The 25959-nt window shown below is 37.4% G+C and overlaps 1 protein-coding gene across 1 annotated transcript in view; it reads right to left on the bottom strand.

The window, feature by feature from the left end:
• Positions 1 to 25959, bottom strand: part of LOC119775643 (catenin alpha-2) — an 82854-nt gene that overhangs the window by 2810 nt on the left and 54085 nt on the right. Inside the window, exons 7-8 of the mRNA XM_038273695.1 lie at positions 24433 to 24538; positions 1514 to 1648 (exon numbers count right to left, since the gene is read on the bottom strand). Coding sequence (XP_038129623.1) covers positions 1514 to 1648; positions 24433 to 24538 — 241 coding nt within the window. The remainder of the gene's footprint in view (positions 1 to 1513; positions 1649 to 24432; positions 24539 to 25959) is intronic.

The following is a 25959-nucleotide window of genomic DNA, read 5'->3' as shown; positions in this document are numbered from 1 at the left end:
TTTATTTGACTAAGTGTTACAGATGTTTCAAAACTGATAGTTAAAATGTAGTTGGTACAAAACTACCATAGGGTAATTTTCACATGAGAGGCACTTTTTTTTCTCCATAGATTTCATATTTAAAGATTTCAAAGCAGGGAATCTCTAAACTTGATCACCTGGACCCACTGTCCTCCACGATTTAAATGGGCCTCTGCTCCAGCACACCTGCATCAAATAAGTTCACCCCTCTTCAGTATCCACCACGGGCTGCAGGGGCCGTCTAATCACCCATTTATTTAGGGCAAAAAAATACAGGACAACAGGTCTTGAGGACCAAGTTTAAAAATCACTGCCTTAATCGGCTGGAAAGAAAATAAACTGTCATATATTGCCAAACCCAAGATTACCTCTGTTTAATTGTTGTGATTACCCTAGTGTTAATGCAACCCCAAAACTCAAAAACAACCTTTTTAGGCTGCAGGCTTAATGCTCAATTAAGATATATATATATATATATATATATATATATATATATATATATATATATATATATATATATATATATATATATATATATATATATATATACAGTGTGGGGTTAAGGGTCTTGCTTGGAGACCAAGAGTGCGGGCTGTGGGGTTCGAACCGGGTTCTTGCAACCTTCTCAGAGGAAAAGCGCAGTGCTCTACCTACTAGGCCACCACTCCACAACATATATGCATCTTGTACGGGATTCCTTAACTGCCCCGCATACAATGTAGAGGACCCAATGACTTCACAAGTAGCACTGTGTTTATGGAAATAAACATGTATGGTAGTGCTGGAGCACATCTTGTAATTTTTCATTCATTTTCCAAGCAGAATAGGGACCTTTGTTGAGTATTAATGTACTTCAGGTCAGATGAATGTGACCGGGCCATTCAGACATAGGCTGTATTTGAAACAATAAGAAACGTATCAGATTTAGGACCAGATACCCAATTGTCCTGGGTCACATTGTTGTTCTGACTGTCTTGAAAAGATCAGATACAGGTTGCATATGGGCCAAAAAATACAATTTGGGTCACTTCAGGCTGCAGTGTGAAAGTAGCCTTACTGATATTGGTTTAGTTGTTCATCAGAGAGGTAGTGCATAACCATGACCAAATTAATCAAATGATACTTTTACTTGAATCAACTTAGATAATTTTACAAGGGACTTATCTAAACATTATTACTTTAACATTGAATAAACCACTAGTAAGAAATATATAAAATGCTGGAAACTTTGTAGATAAGACTTTTTATTGCAAAAATAGAAAAAGAGTGAGGTGTATTTCACAGTGTAATGTTTGCTTTGCGTTATTCTGCATTACCCTTTAAATTATTAGCTTTGTCCAGTCGAAACCTCAAACAAAGAGGCTTAAATAGTACATTATAGTGCATAAAAAGGAACCTTAATCTTGATCAGATATAAGGGTTAAGTAATAAACACCTGACTTGAAACCTGCAAATCAATAAGATATATATATTTTTTTAATTATATACTTACCCCAGAAACAATAAGCTCTCCACCCAGATTCTGCACCTCTGCCTTCACTTTGCTACAGATGTTAAGCTGATGACAGTACAGGGCAATTCTCTGCAAATAGGCCAGCAGATCTTGCTTGCAGGCTGAGTCAGGACACTGAAATGTAGAAAGGAAATAATAGTTTAAAAGCATGAATGTAAAATAAAGAAGGCTTGAGGTTTAATTTGCCCCACAGAAGAATTTAAATAATTCAATTTAAAACAAATCTGTATTTTATCTGAGGTCTAATCAACGTACTGTTTTTACGGCATCTTTTCTACAGCACGTTACAAATTTATCAATACCCCTAAGTTTGTACATTCTCCCACAGTTCAACAAAAAGTCTGATCTTTAAAGGGAAATAGAAAATTATAGAAGTTTTGCGAACATTATTAAAAAGCTGGGGGACACATCAGTCCCTCTGTTTCAAGGCATCTTTACTCCTTAACAAAATAGCCTAAGTTCAGCACACGATTTATGTTCGGCCCGACGCTCTAATGCGATCTACCTGCTCACACTGTATGACTTAAAACCATGTCAGACTCAGCTCCGCAGTGAGATGGAGATCTCTCTATCCTGAAGCTGAACAAATAGAAGGGGGATATTAGGCTCACTATAGTGAACTGCACTAGCTTGGCAATTTGTGCAATTTTGTGCTGAAAGCCCTGAAAAGAAAACAACGTATTTTGACAAAGACATGGCTGAGCAAACCTGGCTACAACGGTCTGTGAATTTTACAGACAGAACTACATATCACTTATGCATCCCCCCCACGCTGCTGTGTTTACATCTGAGAGGACGAATAAAAAAGAAGAATCCTTGTTTGCGCATGCGCCCTGAGCGATTTGCCTACGAAAATCAAACATGTTTGATTTTGTCCCGACCTCACGATTACTGATCGGGAGTTGGTCGTAAGAGGCTGATCGCCCCTAGTTACCCCCTGTACACTACGCACAGTGTACGCCGGGCTTAACTTTGAACAAGGGTGAGAAGTAATGTTTATGTTCCTCTGCTGTCAAGCTCCCTTCTCCCAAGAACCTAGCAAGTTCCATTGGTCCCCCATAATGCTTGGGGATAAAGACATGACCTCACAGACTCTCAATCTCCTTTGCCATGGCTCCTCAGCCAGCCACAGAAGAAAGACCCCATGAATGGTATGGAAGGCCACGCAAGCCAAGAACTATAATCTGTAGACCGTTCGAAAATTAAGTAGACTGGTTGGTAACTTGGGACCAGATTCTGCAAAAGAGACTTTCTGCAACATTTCTCACTGAGTTTACAGGAAACTTCGAGATACAAAAGACTGGAACCATAGAGCAAACGAGGAATAAAGGCCTTGCAGCTAAGCTGTGAAAACACAGACGAATCCATCCAATACAACCTCTGCTAAGCTTTCTGAGCTTGCTTTGACTTTTCAAAACGGAGATCAACATAGCTTAGAGTTCAGGCAAAGTTAGGAAAAGTGTCTCAAGCTAATCAATTTGTGTTTTTGATAATTTTTTATCTTTTCATGTGTTTACTTTAGTCTAAAGCAAGTTAAGAAGAAGCTAATGGTGAACACATAAGACATCTTTGTTAACCTGGAAAAAACCTCTCAACTTACAGTTGTGTTCGAAATAATAGCAGTGCTTTTAGAAAAATGAGTAAATGTCAAAATTCTTCAAAGAAATTGTACTTTAATGAACACAGATACATTGGGGACACAGTACATTCTATTCCAAAGCAAAACAATTGCGCAAAGTCATAAAAACTTAAATAATAATAATAATATTTCAAATAAAGTAAGAAATGGCATGTTCAAAAGAATAGCAGTGTTGCCATCTTTCCTTGGAAACTCAAAAATGTACTGTACAAACAAAGAAATTCTTGATAAGTGAACCTAGCTGAGTATCCTAAACTAATATTTTGTTGCAAAACCACGGTTTCTGATGACTGCTTCACATCTGTGGTGCATGGAGTCAACCAACTTCTGGCATCGTTCCACAGGTATTGCAGCCCAGGATAATTGCACTGTATTCCACAATTCCTCAGCGTTTCTTGGTTTTGCCTCATGCACTGCACTTTTTATGTCAGCCCACAAGTTTTCAATGGGATTAAGGTCCGGGGATTGTGCTGGCCACTCCATCAGTTGAATCTTGTTCATCTGGAACCATGCTTTTGCTCGCTTGCTGGTGTGTTTGGGGTCATTATCCTGTTGAAAGGTCCACCTCAAAGGCATTTCCTCCTCAGCATATGGCAGCATGACCTCTTCCAGGATCCTGATGTACTGGAACTGATCCATGATCCCTTGTATGCGGTGAATCGGACCAACACCATAGTATGAAAAACATCCCCATATCATGATGCTTGCACCACCATGCTTAATGGTCTTCAGTGAGTACTGTGGCTTGAATTCTGTGTTTGCAGGGCGTCTGACATACTGCCCGTGACCCTTAGACCCAAAAAGAACAATCTTGCTTTCATCTGTCCACAAGATATTATGCCATTTCTTTTCAGGCCAGTCAATGTGCTCTTTGGCAAATTGTAAACGCTTCTGCACATGTCTTTTTCTCAGCAGTGGGACTTTGCGGGGGCTTCTTGCTGGAAGGTTAACCTCAGTAAGACGTCTTCTGATTGTCACAGTACTCACTGTCAACTGAAGGTCTTGCTTGATCCTCTTGGATCCCATCATTGGCTGAGTCTTCGCCAGTTTGGCTATTCTTGTGTCCATTCGAGGGGTTGTCTTTCTTTTTCTTCCTCGTTTTTCAGTTTTTTGCTCCCATTTCAGGGCATTTGAGATCATTTTAGCTGAACAGCCAATGATTTTCTGCACCTCTTTGTATGTTTTCCCTTCTTTAATCAATTTTTTTATTAGGAAACGCTCATCTTCAGAACAGTGTCTTGAACGACCCATTTTCCTTGTTTTTTCAGGACAAATGCACAGCCAGCATGCCAGTTGTCTTGATCCTTAAATACGGATCACCTGTTAACACCCTTTTTTCCCAGAATACCCTCCCTAATTGATGCCCTCTCTAATTGAACTCACCACTGCTATTTTTTTGAACACACCCTTTTCAGTTAATCATTCAATTTCACAGAATCCACAGTATGCATGGCTGTCCTGTTGGGTTTGTTGGTTTTCTATACCTTTATTTTACCCCCCAGAAACTTATCTGGGGTATAGAGTTTGAAATGTTAATAAAACAAGTGATTTTCTTGCTGCTGTTGAGGCACTGCTATTATTTCGAACACAACTGTAGGAGGTGGTCTTAGCCATAACCTTTTACCCACCAGCAAGGCACTTTTAGAAACATTACCCAGAAGATTCTACTCCCAACAGCCCCCACCTGACTCACAATTCAATGAGGCATATGACCAAAACCACTCTAACAAAGGAAATAACGACCCATCAGAACCCCCTGTTGTGACCTCCATGGCCAATACAGAAGTAGAAATCAAAGCCACCTTTTGTTCCCCCTAAATCTTTCTTAGATCGACAGTATATCAATCTCAGCGCTCCCCACTACTATTTAGAACTGAAGAAGCCTCTTGGATGAGAGTTGAAATGTCTTCAAGAAACTTCACGTCCAGTTGCATAGACAGAACTTTTTCAAGCTTGACCATAGTCTGGATGACTGAGAATCTTCACAGTTAACCAATGGTATCATATCTTGAGCCGTTGTTTATGAAGCTAAAAAAAACAACTTTATTTCACTAAGGGTTTAAACACACGTTAAAATTGAGCTCTTTCTTGATATGCTCATTATAAACAATTTCTAATATATATATAAATATATATAAATATATATATATATATATATATATATATATATATATATATACCCCGCCTCTCGCCCATTGACTGCTGGAGATAGGCACCAGCACCACTCGCGACCCCAATTGGGACAAGCGTGTAAGATAATGGATGGATGGATATATATATATATATATATATATATATATATGACGAACAAGTCCTTTTTAAACGGGTCCCCCACTATCTTCATAACTGAAACGTAGCTATAAAAGCTAGGTGGTCTTAACCCTAACTATTCCTTCAGGGACTATCGCAGAAGGTTAAGAATGAATTACTTTAAAGGTTATTGATTTCAAATTAAGCAAAAAAATAGATATCATTTTACAAAATGTTTGTATAAAAATTTAAAAGCTAATTTAACTCAATTCCAAACTCTTCAAGAGAATCTTTGTTTTTAACTAAAATCAATGAGTTTAGTTAATGCATTAAATTTTGAATGGAAGTTTTTGTGAATTTATTCCATATGAGTGGGGAATTAAAATTTTTTACCATGATTTGAACTTGATTCATTGTGTTATTTGTTCTCTTAACACGCAGTCAATTTGGTGTGTTTTTATAGAACAACCTATGACAGTTCAAAAGTTATTTGATTAAAGGATATATTTTCCACCTCCTCTGGGGTGGGCACAGACCGAATATAACATTGTTTTATATCATATGTCTGATTTAAACTTTTCCATAGCTATATCTCTACAATGTATGTATACATATGTATGTATACATGTATATAGATAGATAGATAGATGATAGATAATAGATAGATAGATAGATAGATGATAGATAGATAGATAGATAGATAGATAGAATCAGAGATTCTAACCTAGACCTTTTTGCTTCGTGCTACTTCATCAGCAAAAAAGACTATTCATACGGTGCAGCAAATGGAGCAGTATAGAATATGATGACAGCCTCATTGGTTGTCCTACTATCACACTGTTGCCCCCCCATACTTCCATATGGAGGCCTCCCAGAAGACAACCACGGCCCACTAAGCCCTCAGTGGGTAAAGAACACTGCATCAGCTGCTTAAATACTTCAAGCATCATTTTGTGTAGACCCCATTTTATTAATCATTAATATTACACGTTCCAAACTTGAACATTCAGCAGTCCTCCATAGGAAAATGTACATGCAGTTTACTTCTGGGCTCAGGTAGTCTGTTTAAGGAAGTTAAATAACTAATAGAAGTATACTTCCCTGAGGAGCTGAACAAGCCTTTGCACCCACATACTTTCCCTCTGATAAAAAGCCTTTAATGCTTAGAGAAATAGTATTTACTAACTGCTATGGTTTTCCCCTTTATAGTTAGAAAAAAATAGCTATGTTTTTTTTTTTACTGTTGCAGACTAAAATGTTTGCTCACAAATATATACTCAGTGGACATTAGATAAACCTTTAACATTTGAATCACCAATATTGAATCAGTCACATATGAGAATTGAAATACAAATAGGCATCTTAACAGGGTTGAGAAAGTTGCTGAATTTGAAACTGAGCAGCTGACAATGAAGAAAACAAACTGACTTTAAATGCAGAATTTTTGTTTTTGCCAGACAGGCTGGTGTAAGGACTATAGAAACTGCTGATCTACTGGGATTTACACAGACCAGACCTTTTCGATTGGCACCAATTCTGAGGGTGAATGTTCTTTGTTGATGTCAGACATAAGAGGAGAATTGGCCGACTGGTTTGAGATGATAAAAAGGTAGTAGGAGCTTATTTATCCGAGGTATGCAAATTTCACTTTCTGAGTTCAGAGCACTTCAAACCTAAAGCAGCACAACACCATAACATATATAACTCCTGTTAGCTAAGAGCAGGAAAATTATGCCATAATTGGTGTGTCCATGCATTCACATCAAAGTGGTCCAGTGGTTTCTTAGACTCCCAGAGTTAGGCCGTGGTTTGATTCCTTTGCATTTGCTTTAGGCACTAGTTTAGTGCTAAATTCATAGCTGATGTTTAGCTCAATCATCAGAGACAGCTTGATATCACAGAGGCCTGAATTCAGTACAGTGGCTCCTTTGGACAATGGACTAGTGCAGCAGAATGTGAAAGAACAAAAGTCAAGAGAAAATATGGTGCTGGAAAACAGAAGAGGGGCAAGCAGGCATGTTTTTATAGCTTAATAAAGCTAGAAGGCCACGTATTCCAAATTTCTTTCTGGCCAATGTTCGAACAATGGATAGCAAAGGATTTCTTACGTCTGAGGCTGTGTTTCTACAGAGATGAAAACGTTTTCTGTTCTTTGCCAAACAGAAACCTTACTAAACAGTGACCCTACTCTGAGTGGATCGTGATCACCGGTTGGGAAAAAACACAGGGAGGAGGACTCTGTATGTACATGAATAAGAGTTGGTATAAAAATTTTGGACTATCGCCATCCTGCTGGCGCCAGCATAAGAACCACTTATGAAACTGATTAAGCCAACTAAGAAAACAGTCACTCTGAGGCCTGTAGCCACTGTGCTTCAGAACTGTTTTCTGTTCATGACATATGAGGGAGAGCTAGACCTGGAGGAATACATCTCCTCGGCTTTCCACGTGAGCTGATGATCTTAACACCAGGACAGCAACCTTCGACTGAAACCAGAAACTCTGTGTTGGCATTAATCGTTAACACCTCATTGTCACTGGCATCTGTCTCAACGTGCTTAAAGGTCCCATTTATGCAAAATTCACATTTATAAACATCTTCTAACATTCATATGTGCCCTGACGCCTAAGTATGTGGTTGAAAAAGAAAAAAACCTTTCCCTCTTGTCAGTGCCTTGTTCCTCCTCTTAGTTTATGTGTGCACAAAATGCTCTGTTTCCGTAGCACACCCTTTTTGAGGGCATTTGGAGAACTAACCACTTACACCCAATCGACTCCCATCCTCTAGCAGGCGCTATCTCTCTGCTCACTGACATGACTAAAAGAGGATGGATTTATTTTGATGAAAATCTACCTGCTCAACCTTGATCATTTCAAAGAGTAGTGCTTTACAACATTTTGTGTTCACAAACAGGCGTCTCCAGACACCTTAAATTGAATAGTGGATCGATACCAAGTTTCTGTTATGAGCTGGACATGACTTTACAGCATTGGACTGCTTAGCCTTTAAACATGTTATCAGTGCAGCTAACGTTTGTGTCCTCAGCAGTTTTTATAAGATTGATACTTGTCTGTGCTCTTTGCAAACAGTCTTTTCCTAATGTATGCTGTAGTAGCTTAGGCCAACTAGCTACTAGGTTACTGGGTGTACTTGTTAATCGAAAGGTTGTTTACCGTCCAGGGTTTCCGTTGAAAAATTGGATCGTTCTGTAAGGAGAAAGAATGCTCTGTGCTCAGCATTGAGATTATTAGAGTGAGGTTTGACCGGAAATTAAGAAAAATTATGCATTTTTTTTTTTTATATATAAAAAATGAATGGCCAATTGGGGTTATCTGGTCAGGCTGCTCCTGTTGAGTGTTGATTTCATTTATGAGCGGTCTGTAGTAGCCCATCGGTTAAGCTCCGGTCTGCCTAATATATTATTCCGTGCACTGAGTAGCAACCAATTAGGACTCTGACTGGTTGTCATTGTTGTGAAGTGTGGGGGCACTGCCTTTGGGAGGACGGGAGCGTGGAAAGCGTGGAAATGACTCGTCCAGAGTAGGGAGGAATAAGGACATTTTTGGTAAAGGTTGTCTGCTAATCTAAGAGGAATTCTCCTAATTAAACGGTAAAGGCATGATCTGGACGACTTATTGTTAATAGTTTTTATTTTCAAATATTGTACATGAGACCTTTAAACTCGGCCGCAATTGTCCCTGTCTGCAAGTGCTCCTCACGGACAGGCCTGAATGACTGCTGACCAATAGCCATGTGCTGTTAGTCATGAAGTACTCGTAAAAATAGCCATGACCAACATCAAGGACTCCAACGTCCATGGGAGCCACCTCAGATGCCTTATCATTGGCTGTCCACAACACCTCCGGTCTGAACAGGGAAGCCCATCACTGTCTCTGTTTCCCCAGGAAGCTGCAGAGAACTGGGTCAGGAGCTCAATCTGGAGGAAACTTTAACACTATGTGGTGAAGAACATTCTCTGCACCTCCATCACTGTGTGGCATAAGAGCTGCTCTGTGGTTTCCCTCAACCTCACACCTCTACACATCAAGATGCAGTGGGAGGGCCCTGCGCATTATAAAGGACTCCACCCATCCTTCACTATAGCTGCTTTCCCACTGAAAATCTGTGTTTTTCAAAACTGGGTTGACCCGCTAGAAATCAGTTTTTGGCTCTTTTCCAATTTGACTGAAAAGCCGAGTCTAACCCCCTCCTGGAAATCTGCTGGAGAGCAACATGTACGGGAGCCAGAGCATAGTCAGTATTCTTTATTATGTCGGTCTTTTATCCGTCTAAATCCCTCTTACACATGTTCCACAATGTGTATCGAATGTAAGCACAGTTATTTTGGCTTGTTAGAACAGATGTACTTGGTGCGGTGTGTTGACGTCAGTACCTTGCGCTCAATGCTACCATGTAAAATAGCGTGTCGATCCTGGTCTGGTGTTCCCACAGCATGCTGATGAGAGCTGAGGTGATTTTAACACGAGTCGTTTGACCCGGGTAGACAGGCTTCAGTGAGCTTTTACCACTGCCACTAAAAGCAGATTGTACCTGTGTTTAAATGGGTTTTTCAGCCAGTGTGAAAGCAGTTAAAGAGTGTTTCAGCCTCTCCCTCTCAGGCAGGCAGCTGAGCAGCATCCAGAACAAGACCACCAAGCTCAGAAGCTGTTTGTACTATGAAGCTGTTAGACTGTTGAAACCAAGCAACACTTATTTTAGCTTAATCTTTCACTTTCTTTTCTTAAAAATCAAGCTTATTAAGCAGGGACCTGAGTTTTAACTTTGTACCAAAAGCAAATCTGAGTCAATGAACAAAATACAAGCGAAAATCTGCTGTTGCCATGTGCTCATGCAGGAAGAGAGCATCCTGCAAAATGAAAGACTCAATGCAATCAGCTGGATTATTTTCGATAGAAGAATCTGACCCTATTCTACAGATGAGGTGTTGTGAATTGGTGCCATACAAACAAACTGAATTGAGATGGTTTGACAAAAAAATCGTTGACCTGCGATCTATTCCAAAAAAAGGAGGTCTACTAACCAGGGCCGTGCAGAGACCACTAAAGGGGCAGGTGCTCAAAAAAAAAAGGGCACATCTTATCGCATTTTAGGACAGAATATTAACAAAGTCACATAGCTTTCAGAGTTTAATGAACAATGATAAATTACAAAATTGTGAGACATACAATCAAAGCTAAGGGAAATCTCTACATATAACATAGAACTATGCATATGTAAAATATTTTATTAGTAATTTCGTTCTGCAGGTCTATTTTGTTATAGGAAAGTATTACAATATTCAAACCTGCAATCTAGCCAAAGATGTAAATCAGAGCTGGACCACCAGACATATTTTGTCTTTACAGAATTAAACTGTTAAAAATGCATACAAGGGCACAATGCAACTTTTTAGTGTACTGTAATCTATAAAAAAGAATGTCTGCCTGGTTTGCTGTACTGACAGTGGATATGGAGACGGTCCATTCAGAAAAGCAGAGCTGCTGCATCAAACTTTAACGTGGAACTGCAGAAAAAAAAGAACAAAACAAACATTTTATTAATGCATGTCACCATGAGAAAAGCCTACTCTGTTTGTGTCTTAGTGTATTTTGTAAGTACCTATATACATTTTCTTCAATCTTTCCTCTTCGTTTTTTTCTTGTCAGTTTCTCTTTTCTTTTTTTCCTCATTGTCTCATCTTTTCTGTGTTGAGTGAAGGTCAATGTCTTATTTATTTCAGTCTCTTGCCTTTCTTTTTCCCCCAAACTAAATCCAAGATTATGATCCAAAAACTTATTTTCCGTCATGGTGATTTAACAGTTTAAAAACAAATTTCCAAATTTTAAGCATTTTTGCTATTTTTGTTCTCTTTTGTTCACAGCAGCAGTTTTCTGTTAGCCATGTCTTTAAAAATGTTAATAACCTCACTGTGAATGATTGGCACATCCTTCTCGATTGCCAACAAAAGAAGGTCTGACAACCGATCCTCCTTGCATAAGCTGCGCAGTTTTGTTTTCACCAGCTTCATACATTATATCTATCATATATCTATCATGGTAGTTCTGGATGAGTTCTCCTTCAAGATACATTTACCTAATGCTAGAATAAATGAAATGTACATCATGCAGCAAAGGAAATTAGAAAATCAGACATATATCCATTATGGAGATGATGGGCGATGTGCCCCTATTGCATAAGTAATACTGAAGAATGTCCTACTATCATTAACGACACAGGGAAGCTTTTTAGTTATCTTGCTTTGCTAGCAAAGTCATTAGCTAGCAGCTAGCTCATAGCACAAGAACAACAGCCTAATGTCTATATGATAAAAATACTGAATCGATAGATAAGAACAGCTTTTCCTCACCTGGCTGTCTCCTCCTGCTCAGTAGTTCTTCAGAGAAAGGAGCGCCGCGTCCTATACTTTCCTCCGTTTAAACCGCTACTCTTTGCTAAAGTAGAGAAATTATACAACGTTCAAAGTTTTCCGTTGTCTGAAAAGTAGGAAGCCTACTCCAGTATTTTCACCAAAAATTATGTTTTTTAATTCACAAAAAAACTGTTCTGTAATCATTACAGAACAGTTTTTTGTGAATTAAAAAACATAATTTTCAATGTAAAAGACTAAAAGCACAGAGTAAACAGTGTTTTAGATCAAACAATACTGCATCATCCATGGGGCTCATTTGGTTTCACTTACATCTCTATTCAGGTTGACATTGGAGAGGCGGTGCAGACTGAAGACATAGCCATCCGTCCGATCATGGTTGATCTTGCTTAGGGCCAAATGAGCAGCGGCCACAGTGTAATGTGGAATGTTCGCTACCTTTAGCTCCGCAGTTAGCCGCCTTATCTGACTGTGCGAGAGGCAAGTGCGTCGTCACCGGCAAAAGGTCAAAGGTAACAATGTGACCGGAGGGCTTATTGTATTGTTTTTCTTGCCAAAAAAAAAGATAATAATAATAATTTCAGTACATGTGTCAAATAAAAAAATAAATAAAAAAAAAAGGGACCAAAAGGGCACATTGGGATCATGGAGCAAAAGGGGCAGGTGCTCAAGCCCCCTTAGCCCCCCCCTCTGCACGTGCCTGCTACTAACTGTTGTTGGTTAGATTAGAAAAGATTCAGCTGTTTGTACCACAGAGGCTTTTCAAAGTATAGGGTGCACCTCCCACAGGGTCGCAGTTTGTGTGTGTGTGTATGTGTGGTGGTGGGGGAGGGTTATTTAACATATAGTGAACTTAACTAGCCTATGTTTAGGGATGACTGTGGATACAGAGTTCCTCCATCCCTCCAAATAGGTGCAAATGGTAGATCTTCACATCACCTTCACATCTACATACCTTTATGGATATGGTTTTCCTGTGTTTACACTGATCAAAAGGGGAAACATGCCGAAATAAAACCAGTGTTATGCAGGAACATGCAATGCTCATTACAACCTCATATCAGTTTAGTGAAGGGGTTAAAATAATACTACTTTAAATCCATGCTGCGATTTTGACACATTACACATTTGTGTATGTATTGAAGACCTAATACTGTTTGGCAGATTATTTCAGGGAATGCTTTTTTTAAATTAAAAGTAATTTAGTCAAAACTTTTGAAGATAGAGTATCTAGACTAAGTTCTTTCCTCAGCAGATTTCTCATAGGTCATGCTCTTCACTTTTCTATGGGAGAATGAAAGCTTTGTATCACATCTAGAACTTTTAAAATAATAATTATACGTCTGTATGGGTGCATGTAGGGCATGCATTAAAGGATGAGTGCGTTTACGTCTGAAATTCATATTTTTGCAGTTTTCATTGTAGGATAATTACAGTACTTTACAGTATATTTACACTTAAATGATGGGCAGGGGCAGTGATAGTTTTGCAAACCAGTGACAGAACCTCTCTGTGTTCATATGTGATTATGTTACAAATATTTTAGGAGACTATTCCTATTAGATGGCAAGGGTTCGAGATGATGAGAGTTGAAAACTTGTTAAACAAAAACCGGAATGTCAAAAATGTGTGTGAAAATGTTTCGAATATAAATGGAACAATCAAATTCATAAAAAAGTGACACAAATATAATAATGTCACACTAATAATTTGGAGGGGGATGTAGTTGTATATTGTTAGTTTCTTAGGGGCTTATGTTCCTATGGTGAGTTTTTCTTCTTTAACTAGTTTTTCAAAGCAAAATTAATGTTTTTGTCTGACTTATTGTTAAAGTAATAACTTTAATATTATTAAAAAGCACGTACAGTGTCTTTCATTATTTATTTTTCTGTAAAATGACTATTTTCCAGATCACAACAGATCATACCCTAAAGCTCACGTCATCTCAAAGTGATAATTTTACCCAAATCATCTTCAAATCTTAATCCAACAGAGCACTTTTTGGATGTGATGGAAGGTAAAATATGCAGCAAAAATCTCTTTACCAAATGCAGACTTCTATTGTATGAACATTTCAATGTATGCCGCAAAAACTGTACAACTCAGTAGAAACAAGGTAAACCAGACACAGTTGCCTCTAAGTCCATAATTATAAAGTTTCACTATGTCTATTATACCTAAGGGAGTACTACTTTGTAAAGTCCAAGCTGCCTCTGGCACCATGTTAACTGAACGTGAGTGCACACTAAGCTTAGTCTAACTAATTCAGCAGCATGTGAGGGGCAGAGTGCGGCTGGGGTTTGATGTTGGGGTGGGGGGGTTAGGAGAGATGTGTCACCCTGGGCATTATCGCTGCATTGCCACTCCTGGCAACCATCAACACTGACAACACTTCTGGCCTGATCAGACATATACAGGCACAGCACTGCCTCTGGCAAGTTTCATGCAGACATGACACAATTGTTTCCCACTGTATGACTTACTACTAGACTGCTGCTATCGCTAATTCCCTGTTGATGTAAATAAATTGTATGGACGATTACTTTCCTGGGCTCGTTGAAGCTCTCTCCATTTCCCTCCTAGTTAGAAAAAAAAGCTTTACTGCCTGACCTAGTTTGGCCTTATTCCTGACCTTAAATGTTTCTGTACCTCTTGTTCCATAAATTGACATACAATCTTTTGCCCTTTGTCACAAAGTTATTTAAAGGAAACTAAGCCCTATTTAAATATTAAGTTTTTATGAGCCCCATAGAACTCACAGCAGAAGCAGTGCTTGAACAATTGAGTATACCTTTGCTATTTCAAAATAATGATTAAAGGAATCAGTTTTGACTGATTAAATGGGCTTAAAAACAGACACAAAGAAGGCTCATATCAATAAAGTGGGAAGATGATTATCTCTATCCATTGGTCTCAGACAGATTAATTAACCTATTTCAGGAAATCAGAACTTGATCCTTTTACACAAATCTAGCGTTTTTAGGGGCAGGTACAGCATGACCAGCAATAAGAACAGACCAGGTATAAATATCTACATCTACCTTGGTTTTATACATTTTAGAAAGTACCAAAATTTACCCTAATGCCATTCTTACAGTAAAAAACAGAGGTCTGAAAATACAAACCTTAGATGTTGATATCTAGTAAAGTTTACATGGAAGACAGAGAAGGTGCAGAAAAAAATAAAATGTTCCTCTCTTTAGGAAGCATAGCGTAACTCATTGGTGCTACTGTCCATGTGGGTCAAAAGTTTCAATAGATGACTCTATATCAGTTTCCTGAATGAACTACATAACCCTATACATATAATAAATTAGTTAATCTCCTTATCCTGATCTTGACTTTTAGTTAAACAAAGCACCAAGATCCTTGGTGTTGTGACAAGTTATTGTTTCCGAAGTTGTATTTTTCTGACTAAGCAGAAGCAGTGTTTGTGTTAAACTTGTGTTGTTATTAGTTCACTAATTACCAGAATTATTTGTAAAAACTACTTTCTGTTTCTTCCTAGGGTTCCTTTAATCACACAGTCAGTGCAACACGTCATGCTAGGTTTCACTGATGTCAAAAAGTCACAAGGGCTTTGTTTGTGTTCTTCTGGATTCTGTGACACAGCTGGTAAAATACTTTATTAACATGACATTTTCTGGTATCTCTTAAATCCACAAAAAATCAAGCTACAATCTAAATAAGAAGATGCATACAAGAAATGAAAACAGCAAATATGATTTAATAACCGAATAAAGTTTGGTTATACTAACAGCCCAGAACCTACAACTCTGCTCTACCTTTTGATGTTGTTAAGAAGTTACCCTGCTTTAGGCAAAGTATTCCCCTTCCTCACCTTTCTACTTTAGCACATGCAGTTTGAGCTAACATTAACCAACACTGTTGCATGAGCTAGCAATAAGATATAAAGTCTGTTGTTCCAAAATTTACTGACAGATGTATGTTCAATCTTTTCTTCTTAATTAGGCAAATACTTATTTAAGTACTTGGTGATGGCCAACATAATGTACATAGATACAAGTCATTAAACACTAGATAGGCAAAAAATTTAACATGCTGATGGTGATGATGTCACTTCCAATTCATGTAACCTATCAAGTAAAATTTTACAGTCTACATCCTAGTAGACATTTACATCTCAAAGGCTCTCCATACATTATAATTACATGACAGGAAGTGAAGTTTAAAAAATATATTTTCCTTTAAGTCCCAAATAAAATGTGTTTATATGCCGACATAAATAGTAAGACAACAAAATATGACAACAGCTTATAATATTTTTTTTAATACAGCAATAAAGCTCCCACGCTCAGAATCAATTAACAGTTGTTCTTTACTTTTGGATTAGTCTCTAAACAGGCTTGATAACCATTCATTCTACTATCTATTGCACTTTTTGCCAGATATTCCTCTGAATGGTTCAGTACTAAACAACTTATTTTCTCCAAATGTTTGGCGTAAAAGGTATTTATACTTCACACTATAATAACATACAGTAAAAGTACGGTGGTTCCCTGATTGTCAATCACCAACTTCCCCTAAACGCCACCACAACCCTCACCCCCTGCATGGGACAGCAGGGGGTTACTGAATGCTTCCAAAGTGATGTGAGTCATTGGCCTAAATAGTAATCAGCAAAATGACACCCACTGAGAAAGAACAATAGAAGAAACCTTTGCCGTCATGGCTGAAACAGAAGAGTAGGGAACAAATGTAAGTTCAAAAAACTTTGCTTTACTCTTCTAGATGAATTTCAGAATCATTAAGGGAATCTATGAATATGTTTGACTGCACCAGGCCACAATCAAGCCACACCATACTTAAGAAATGCTCCTGTTTGTGGATAAATCTAAGAACCTATTGTATGCTTTTCCTCCCACTTCCTGCATTCCTTTTTTCCCAACGTTTTATCTCAGAGCCAAAATAGCAAAAAAGTATGACTAAAACTACCTTGTACAAGTGACTCCCAAGGACCAATATTATTTTATAATTTTCTTCTTCAGGACTTTTCCAGTTCTTTTAATTGAACACAAAAGAAAGACGAGTTGGCCCCGATAATCGAAAAAAAAGGCTTCCTTCACTACACAGCACTTTGATGAGTTTTTATAGAAAATAACTGTTTTGGAGAAGAAAATCAGTTGACGAAGTGATTGTAGGTGAACGTTTTATAGAGGAATCAGTTGTACGGGAAGAAAAAACAGTGGACAAAACAATTGACCACATTTTTTCTTTTCTTTTACACAGAAGAGGTGAAGGAAAAAAAAAGTAGAAAAATCAAATAAAAATAACTTTTAAAGAGAAAGACAGATGACATTCTTGCAACCTGACGCCAATCCCTCCATTCACCTACCAGGACTCAATTCATGTTTCTTCAAAGCTAAAAATTATTTGCCAACCTCCTTTTTTCAAAAACATCAAAAAAAAAAGTTTGTTAAAAAAAAAATAAATAAAAAATAACTATACATATAATAACTATAGATTATAGTTATTTTTGACATTTGTTAAGTTGTAAAAACTGGTAAGAGTTCCAGGTTCAAAGCATCTACTCAATTTGCAACATATTTGATACAGTTTTAAATATATCGTATCAAACTGAAGTTTTCTACAGACACAGAACATAGCAATGAAGTAAAGTAGCTTGTGGTGAGAGGCATTTGTCACATGATGGTGAAGCATTGGGAAATTATAAAAATACTCTTCTGGTTCTGTTTTGTTTTTTTCCTGCGTTTTGGCAGTGTTTCTTTTATTTCTTGAATTCTGTTATGTAGATTTAAATAAAAAAATGAAAGTAATCGAGACAAGCTGTCAGAGCATGAGGCCAAAAGAGGCACCGGCAGAGGAAATTGACAATGTTAAAAAAAAATTTTTTTAAATCCCTGGACTTTATGTTGAAGGAAGTTTCTGCGATCAGGCTGCAGCAAAAAAAGTATTCTGGAGCTTCTAAGAGAGGCATCGTTCTCCACTATCAAAGCGTGGAGAAGGCCTACCTGGAGAAAAGGGTTTCTGACTTGGAGCAGTATACAAAGATTAATGACATTCTTGTTATGGGAGGACAGACTAACCCTGGCCATGCCTACATAGCAGCCGTTACTAATGGAGGAGTATTCATTTTTTTACTGGTAGTAGTGAAGTCTTTGAATACAGTATATAAGATGATGGTTCCTAAAATAAGATGAAATTTTGTGTGCAATTCTCCAAATCATTATCTAATGGTTTGTCATCTAGCTTCATTCCCAGCCCCTGCTTGCAGTCTGACTTAAAGCTTTGCAGAGAGGTAGATGCTCTACACCAGGGGTCTCAAACCAGTTCCATACAGGGCCATGTGGCTGCAGGCTTTTTTTTAAACCAAGCAATTGCACACCAGACTTGATGAGATGAATGGAGTCTGGCATGCCATTGCTTGGATGAAAAGAAAACCTGCAGCCACCCTGCCCTTTCTGGAACATGTTGGAGACCCCTACTCTACACAATCAAAAGTTATAAATATTATCAGATTACCTATGCTTGCTTTCTTGAATAGTTCATCAAGTACACTTTTTACGTTTTATGTTTACTAGGGAGTGCATGTGATTTTTTACAAGCATCCTGATTTTCAAAGTTCCATCTACCAACAGGTCCCTAATGTTTCAAACACCCAAGCTGATCCATTGTGTAAAAGCTGAATCTGAAAAAGAAGAATGAAGGGTTTCATGCTGGTGGTAGGAATGGACATAGATTCAACTTTAAACTGAGATTTTATCTGCTTCCAATCAGCTTATTACTGTGGATAATGTTATTATTGTTATTATCATTATTATTATAAGCTAGCTTATATTCTCTTATCCTAGCTTCTGCTCATTGGCTCACTGTTAAATGAAGAATAGAATTTAAAATCCTCATTCTCACATACAGTATAAACCCTTAAATGGCCAAACTCTGTTTTTTTTTTATCAGAGATAAGATTGTTCCTTATGTTCCTAAAAGAACACTTCGCTCTCAATCTCCAGGTTTACTAGTGGTTCCTAGAATTTCTAAAAGTAGAATGGGAGGCAGATCTTTTAATTATCAGGCTCCTCTCTTGTGGAACCAACTACCAGTTTGAGTCTGTGAGGTAGACACCAAGGTGGTCAGGGTTCCATGCTCACCAAATCACAGAATTTGCCCTTTTCAGGGTGCTCGGTGAAATCTGCATACATATAGACTGTATAACAACAGTGCTGGCATTACTGGACCTTAGTGAAACATTTGACATTGTTGATCACTCCATTTTATTAGAGCTCCTTGAAAACTGGGTTGGCTTTTCTGGGAAAGCACTTAAACGGTTTAAAAATTACTTGTCAGATTTTTTTGTGCCGGTAGGTTATTTTACATCAGAGACCACCAGTGGCACATGCTGCATTTGCCAAGGGTCCCTCCTAGCTAATCATATTGAATATTTACGTGCTCTTCCTAACTCAGATTTTAATAACATAAGTAATCATAACTATGATGCACAAATTATTAGTTTTTTCTGATTGAACCACAACCAAACATGTTGAAGCAGCAGTTAGTTATAATGCTCTACAAATCTGGAATAAAGTCACAGAAAGCTGTAATAGCACTGAAAATAGCACTGAAAACCCTGTTGCTTTAAATACAGAATAAAAACCCATTTGTTCAAAGTGGCCTTTGATCGTACAATCTAAAAATAATTAGTTACATTTTTAGAAAAGGTAAAATAAGGTAATTATTTTATTAAAGTAATAATCAAACTTTAAATTTACATTTTTATTTTTGTTACTTTTATTCCAAGACCATTCAAAGTAATTTACATCACTTTGAATGGTCTTGCCCCTGAAATATACTATTAAAAAAAAAAAATGCCTTGCCTTTTCTTGCTTTGGGCCATTGCAAATTTACTGTTATGCAAGCTGTACACTTGGTACTATAATTGTATCAGAGTGTCACATCTTCTTTGGCGTGTAATGAAAAGATATAATAAAACATTTACATAAATATAATGTACTTAATTTTGTGAAATACTGAAATAATACATGTGAGGGGGTTTTGACATTAATACAAACAAGAGCAACAAACACTGCAAAAAAACACACTAATTTCTATGAATACATAACCAAAATCTCTGCGTCTCAGGGAACTTCACTCTACTAATCTTTTGCTGGCCACCACTGTGGGAATTTGGCTTTGCTTTAATCACAGCATGCATAATACCAAAACATACAAAATCCATAAAAAAATGTAAACCTACAAAGCAAATAGCTGTTGCACGCACTGAAAATATAGTGTAAGTAAAAGATGAAGTAATGGAAAATGTAATTTTTTTTTATGGTATGCTGGAGATGAAGCTGTATAAAAAGATAGAAGCAGAGAAAAAAAAGACATTGCTGGAGTGAAATAGGCTGAGTCTCCCTAGAGCCTTTTTTTCAAACTCAAGCTTAATATCTAAATGTCTATGAAAGAACTTGATATTCTCTTATCTTTCTATGCAGAATTGTTTTCTGCTTTTATGGTCTTCATGTATAGATCTGTCTAGAGCATTCGGTATGATGGGTGGTACTGACCCACTTAGGCTGGTTTATTACTAACAGGTTCTACATAAAGTACTGGAACAATTTTTCCACATAATTTCAAACTGTAGTGCTCTCAACGAGCCTACCTACAAAATTTTGCAAATGCAAAGACCTGCATGTCTTTCTTAATGCGCAACAAGGACAAGACTCAAGGTTATATAAATTTAGTTCCATTAACACATTTGTTTTTTTACTGCTTGTCATTAAGGAAGTGCAAAAAAACATTTGAGATACATGTTGAAAAAGAACTAGTTTCCAAATCCACTTCATGATGATGATGTCTCTAGAAATGCAGCAGAAGGCTCTGCATATTGAGTGAGGACTGGTTTAAGAAATGTTAAAGTGAGAATCAAAAATGGCAAGCCACCTGCTCTGTTCATTACTGCAAACTGTTCATTTCCGGCACAGGTTCTTCAAGTGATTTGCCTCGTGGCATGTAGTATTTCCTCCCACTAAAAACTTGTTAAACACTGATTGTCATTTGGCACTCATCAGCACACCAACAACTGAATACAAACACAAACAAAATAGCAGTTTCCTTCATCTTGTTTCTACTAAGTGTGGGCTAAAGGACACTTGACCTCAAGTAGAAACAGATGTGTCCATCTCTGAGACATGCATAAAAAGAAAACATGTCCTTGTTGGTGCTTGTTAATAGTAGCATAGGAAGTGTAGGTGAGCTACATTTAAGGCCAGATTCGGTAGTACAATACATTTAGCATGGTATGACCAAAGAAAAACACTGTAGGTAGGGACTGCAGCTGTCTTTTGTCGCACTAAATTAAATACTCTACATGTACTAGAACTAACAGGCAATTTATAATATGCTAGCAACCGAAGATGTGTAGCATATAGTTGTAGGAACAGAATGAAAAAATAAAGATATTGGTGTAATAAAATTATGTTTAAAACATTTAGAGTTTTTTTGTTTTTTTTTGCCTACTTCTAAACTGTTAGGATTCGGGAATTAAAATAGCTATAGCTGAGATTAATCAGTGTCTACATATTTCTGGCTTAAAGCCTAACAATTTTCTAGAGATGCACCAATCCAGTTTTTTTCCAATCCAATCTGATAATTATATCTGGGCTGGGCATATCGGCCGATACCGATCCAATTCAACTGTTAAATATTTCAACCTTAGGTATATATTGCTAGTGAAATGTTTAGCCTTAACATAAAAATTGTTAGAAAAAGGTAAGAAATTAACACAGATATAAATGTAATTTATATTATATATGAGAAATAAGAGCAAGGTATCAGTATCCAGGTATCGGATAAGTACATCTATATATTTTCCCAGACTTTCTGTTTTTTCAAGAGTTCATTACTTTTCCAGATTTTTTTGTAGTTATCAATGTTTATAAAAAATCACGATGGATGGATGGATGGATGGATGGACGGACAAAATACCTTGCTGATGTCAGAGATCTGAGCATAATGGTTTAAGTTAACCTCTTAACATCCACCTCATTTTGGGTAATCTTATTTTGCATACCCAAATGGAAAAACAAATAACTTAGGAACTGTAAGCCCAAATTACATGTGCACTACATTATTTGAAAGCTAACACCCTCTAGTTTCTTAATATATAAATTAAAATTGGGTGACTAGAACACAGACCAACCTGCATCAGTTCAAACATGACTCAAAGTTGTTGTTTTTTTTATTCTCGGAAATTATAGGTCTTTTTTTTAAAAACAAACACTAATAAAGACATTCTTGAGAAAAATCAGGTTTTATGGTATTATATTTGTTGTACATCATGTCAATCACAAATGCGGAACATTTCAGACCTCTAGCTTTAACACTTCCAGAGCTGTGGGGTTTGGAACTGTTGGTGTAGGCTTGGAGCTGAATGCTCCATCTGCTTTTAAAAATTTTACCGGTGGAATTTTATGCATTTTATATTGTAAAGAAATATCTGGGCAATATACAGACTAGAAGGACCCCCAGGTGGAAAAGGGAGTCACCTTCCAAAGTGGTGGAAAAAGACAAAACTAAGATCCTGTGAGACTCCCAGATACAAAAGGACAAAAATGGTATAGGCCAACCCACCGGACATTGTGATAAGCAGCTGATAATAACCCTAGTGATCGATGTGGCTATCCCAAATGGTGAAAACATCAGGAAAAAAGAACATAAGAAATTGTAGAAATACCAAATACCAAATACTACTGGAAGGTAAAGCCTTCCAGCAGTAGTACCTGTTGTCAGCTGAGCACTCGGAGCAGTAACCGGAGAAGTGGCTTCAATAATTACCAGCGGAAACACCAGAGATCTCAGTCAAGAAATGCACAGTTTTACGGACAGCTAGGATACTGAGAAGAACCCTCAAGCTTCAAGGCCTTCAAGTAGAGAACTTGACCTTGAGAAGAAGAAACCACCCACCCCACCTAGGGTAAGGCTGGGTAAGATTGCTGTCTTTTTATATATAAAACCTGCTGTGGTGACCTTGGTTACACTATTCTAAACCTCCACAAGCTTTGCTTGTGTAGACCCCTACAGTATATTCCAATTTTGAGCATTAGTTGAATTAGCACGCTTCAGAATGCCATTAAAAATTTACAGGTAGAAACTGTTGATAAGTTAGTTTTTACCAGCAAGCTATAAGGGACATGAGAGTTTGTTATTGTAAATGCTTACTGTGCCAGTAATCCGTGTCTTGTTATTCACATGAAGTGCTCTGATGTCCTTTACAAAGCACTTAAAATACTGAATGTATGCATTCGAACATTTTAGGCTGTAAATCTCTTCCACTGTAGACACTTTTCACTAATTAGCTGGGTACTACATATCAGACAGTTTGTCCTTGTAATTTTTGCATTGCAGATTGGGAGGAGGGATTTTGTGCATTTATGTGATAAAATGCACATGTTTACTCTTGCACACTGGTAAGGAGTATCAATACACTTTCTCTGTCTTTGCCTGAAAGCCATGATGGTTGTGCTTGCCTAATGCTGCACTTGACTACCAAGATGGCTTGTGTAAAACTTCCTGTTTCACGCTTTTGGGAATGGTATATTAGCTGGACAAAGCTGTCCTCATATTTTAGTTTAGACACTGTATTTTAACCATGAAACCATCAATCTACACCAAAGATCGAGAAGAAAAAGAAAGATACACTTGACTTTTATTTAAAAAAGTTTAATTTAAAACATTCTTATGCTAGATGTCATTTCCCTGAGCCTTTTATAATCTGTTTGGTTTGAGTTTTTTTACGGTGTTAAGAAAGCTAAAAAGTAAAGGGATTTTCGAATACAATTGCAGAAGGTAGTTTAAAAAGGGTATGCTTTTTCCTTCTTGTCATGAATAACTTCATGGGAAGGCCTCATGGTGACTGCAGGAGTTCCAAAAACTGAACTCAATTATTTTAATACAAAAAGATGTTTTTTGGTTCAATATTTCTTTAGCCTATCACTAGAGGATAGGAGCTCAGCAAGTGATATCACAACCCAGAGTAATTATTTCAAGGGTCTACAAACCAACAGAAGTTGCAATTACAAAGACAACAGGCAGTCTCTGCATATCAGTGGGTTTGGAGGCAAGGGTATCTGTATTTCCTATTAGAGGAAGATGAAATGAAAAAGAACATAATGCATTACCTGGAATGAGAAATTTGAAATTCCTCCCTGTTCATTATATGTACACACACCTACACTGCATAAACACCAATTTCTTTTTCACTCCCAATGCACCCCAGCCCAGAACTGATTGATTAGATATTGAAATAATCTGTCAGCATGTTTTAGAGAGGTACTCATCTGATAATGAATGCATCACCTCAGCTGGAAGCTAATTATATTAGAGACACAACTTGGTTCTGCTGTCTTGCTCTCACTGTGTGGGCCCCATTGGGAGACAAAGTCATCCAGCAACACAGCTCTACCACTCTAGCTCATCAACTCTCACAGTAAAGATTTCCATTGGCTATGCCCACTTACTCTAAATTAAAAAACTGCTCCTCTACCAGCTGCCTGGACTCCATCAGGTGCACACTCAAACCAACGGGAATGTATAAAGACAAAGAGTGATAGTGACAGGAGGAAACTAAGTTACAGAGCTACCTGATCTGCAACAGCACGAGACAATTTGTCCATCCTGGAACCTGCTTCTGCAATCTTCTTCGCTGCGTTGATCACATCTGAGGAGTTCTTCAGGGGACCCTTGCCTCTGTAAGAATTTGAAGAGGTAGAAATAAAAAAAAAGTCTTCTGAGGGAAAAGTTACAGCCACTGATAAAAAAAACAAAACTGAGCATATATATAAAAACACAGCATCAAATATGAAATCAGTAACTACCTTACATAGTTTTTGTCTAAATTGAGTTGGAAAAAAATGGTGTTTTAATCTGTAAGCTTTAAATGGGTTGTGTTTTCAGTTTTGTGTTTGTTTTTTTGAGGTATTCATATCTTTTTTAGTATTTCTGCAATTTCTCAAATCATAGAACAGCAAAAAATGCACTGGAGGTACAGGAATACTGTTCAAAATTAAAGTTACACATTTCTTCTCTTCAACACTGTCCTATGACATTGTTTCGCCCCAGTTAGATTGATTACCTCCTCTTCATCTGCTCAATCACTTCTCAATCCAACTGCAGCTTGTTGCAAGATCAGGATTTTACCACACTATGTTCTTAAAAAGAGGAAATGTTATCTTTCTTCAGCCTAAGCAATACAGCTTTTGTCCACTGGGTAGAGCTAAAATCGACCAAAAATGTAACTTCTTTAGTACTGCTTAGTGCTGCTAGATACGTATTAGGTGGTAAAGAAAAAAAATACAAATATTTCAGTAATGTAACAGCTGGTGCCAACAGAAAAAACCTTAATAAATATGAGCTTGCTGTTGAAATCAAAGCAATTACTTACTTATTATTTGTGATGTATGTTTAATATGAATCAAAAACAGAAAGACTGAAATACTTTGTATTATAATTGGGACTACTACTTTAAAAAAAAACAAAAAACTGTAATGGCTCATGTTTGCACAGTGCAAGTTTGCAAACGCTGAGCAGTGATTTATGTTGCTCATAATGGTCTCTGAAACAGGGGAGGCTCAATGGTGTTAATTAAATCCCAAAGTAATATATTGCAATAACAAATGTTGAAACACATTAAAACACATTACTGCAATATGGGAAAATAGCTGTTGTAAAGGAGAGGCTCAGCCTCACTGGAAGTAAGGGATTTGTGTTAGTTATCCAAACAGATACCTACTTTCTCGCTGTTTGCTTCAATGCATGGAGTCTCAAGTCTCAATGGAAATTTCTCATAGAGATTTAAAAGCAACGTTCTGCTGCTCAAAGGTGGAGGGAAGATCCCAACCGAGAGCTTCCTCAATAGCCTATTAATGCCCAAAATACTAATGAATTTAAATGCATTTTAGCAAACATTTAATGTGTGCTAAAATTTCACCAATCTAGTATTTAGTGAGATGTCAACACTGTTTAGGCTATTTTAATTTTATACATTGTTTTGTGCTGTCGAGATTTGCTAGATGTGAATCGTACAAAGTGGTGGTGTGTCACGTACATACTATACCAACGATTTACAGAAGGGGTGTCAAACTGGCTCCAGAAAGGCCCATGTGGCTGTT

This window comes from Cyprinodon tularosa, unplaced genomic scaffold, assembly GCF_016077235.1.
Source record: "Cyprinodon tularosa strain WSP-4 unplaced genomic scaffold, ASM1607723v1 ctg886, whole genome shotgun sequence".
Lineage (NCBI taxonomy): Eukaryota > Metazoa > Chordata > Actinopteri > Cyprinodontiformes > Cyprinodontidae > Cyprinodon > Cyprinodon tularosa.
This window is presented reverse-complemented; position numbering and strand designations above follow the sequence as displayed.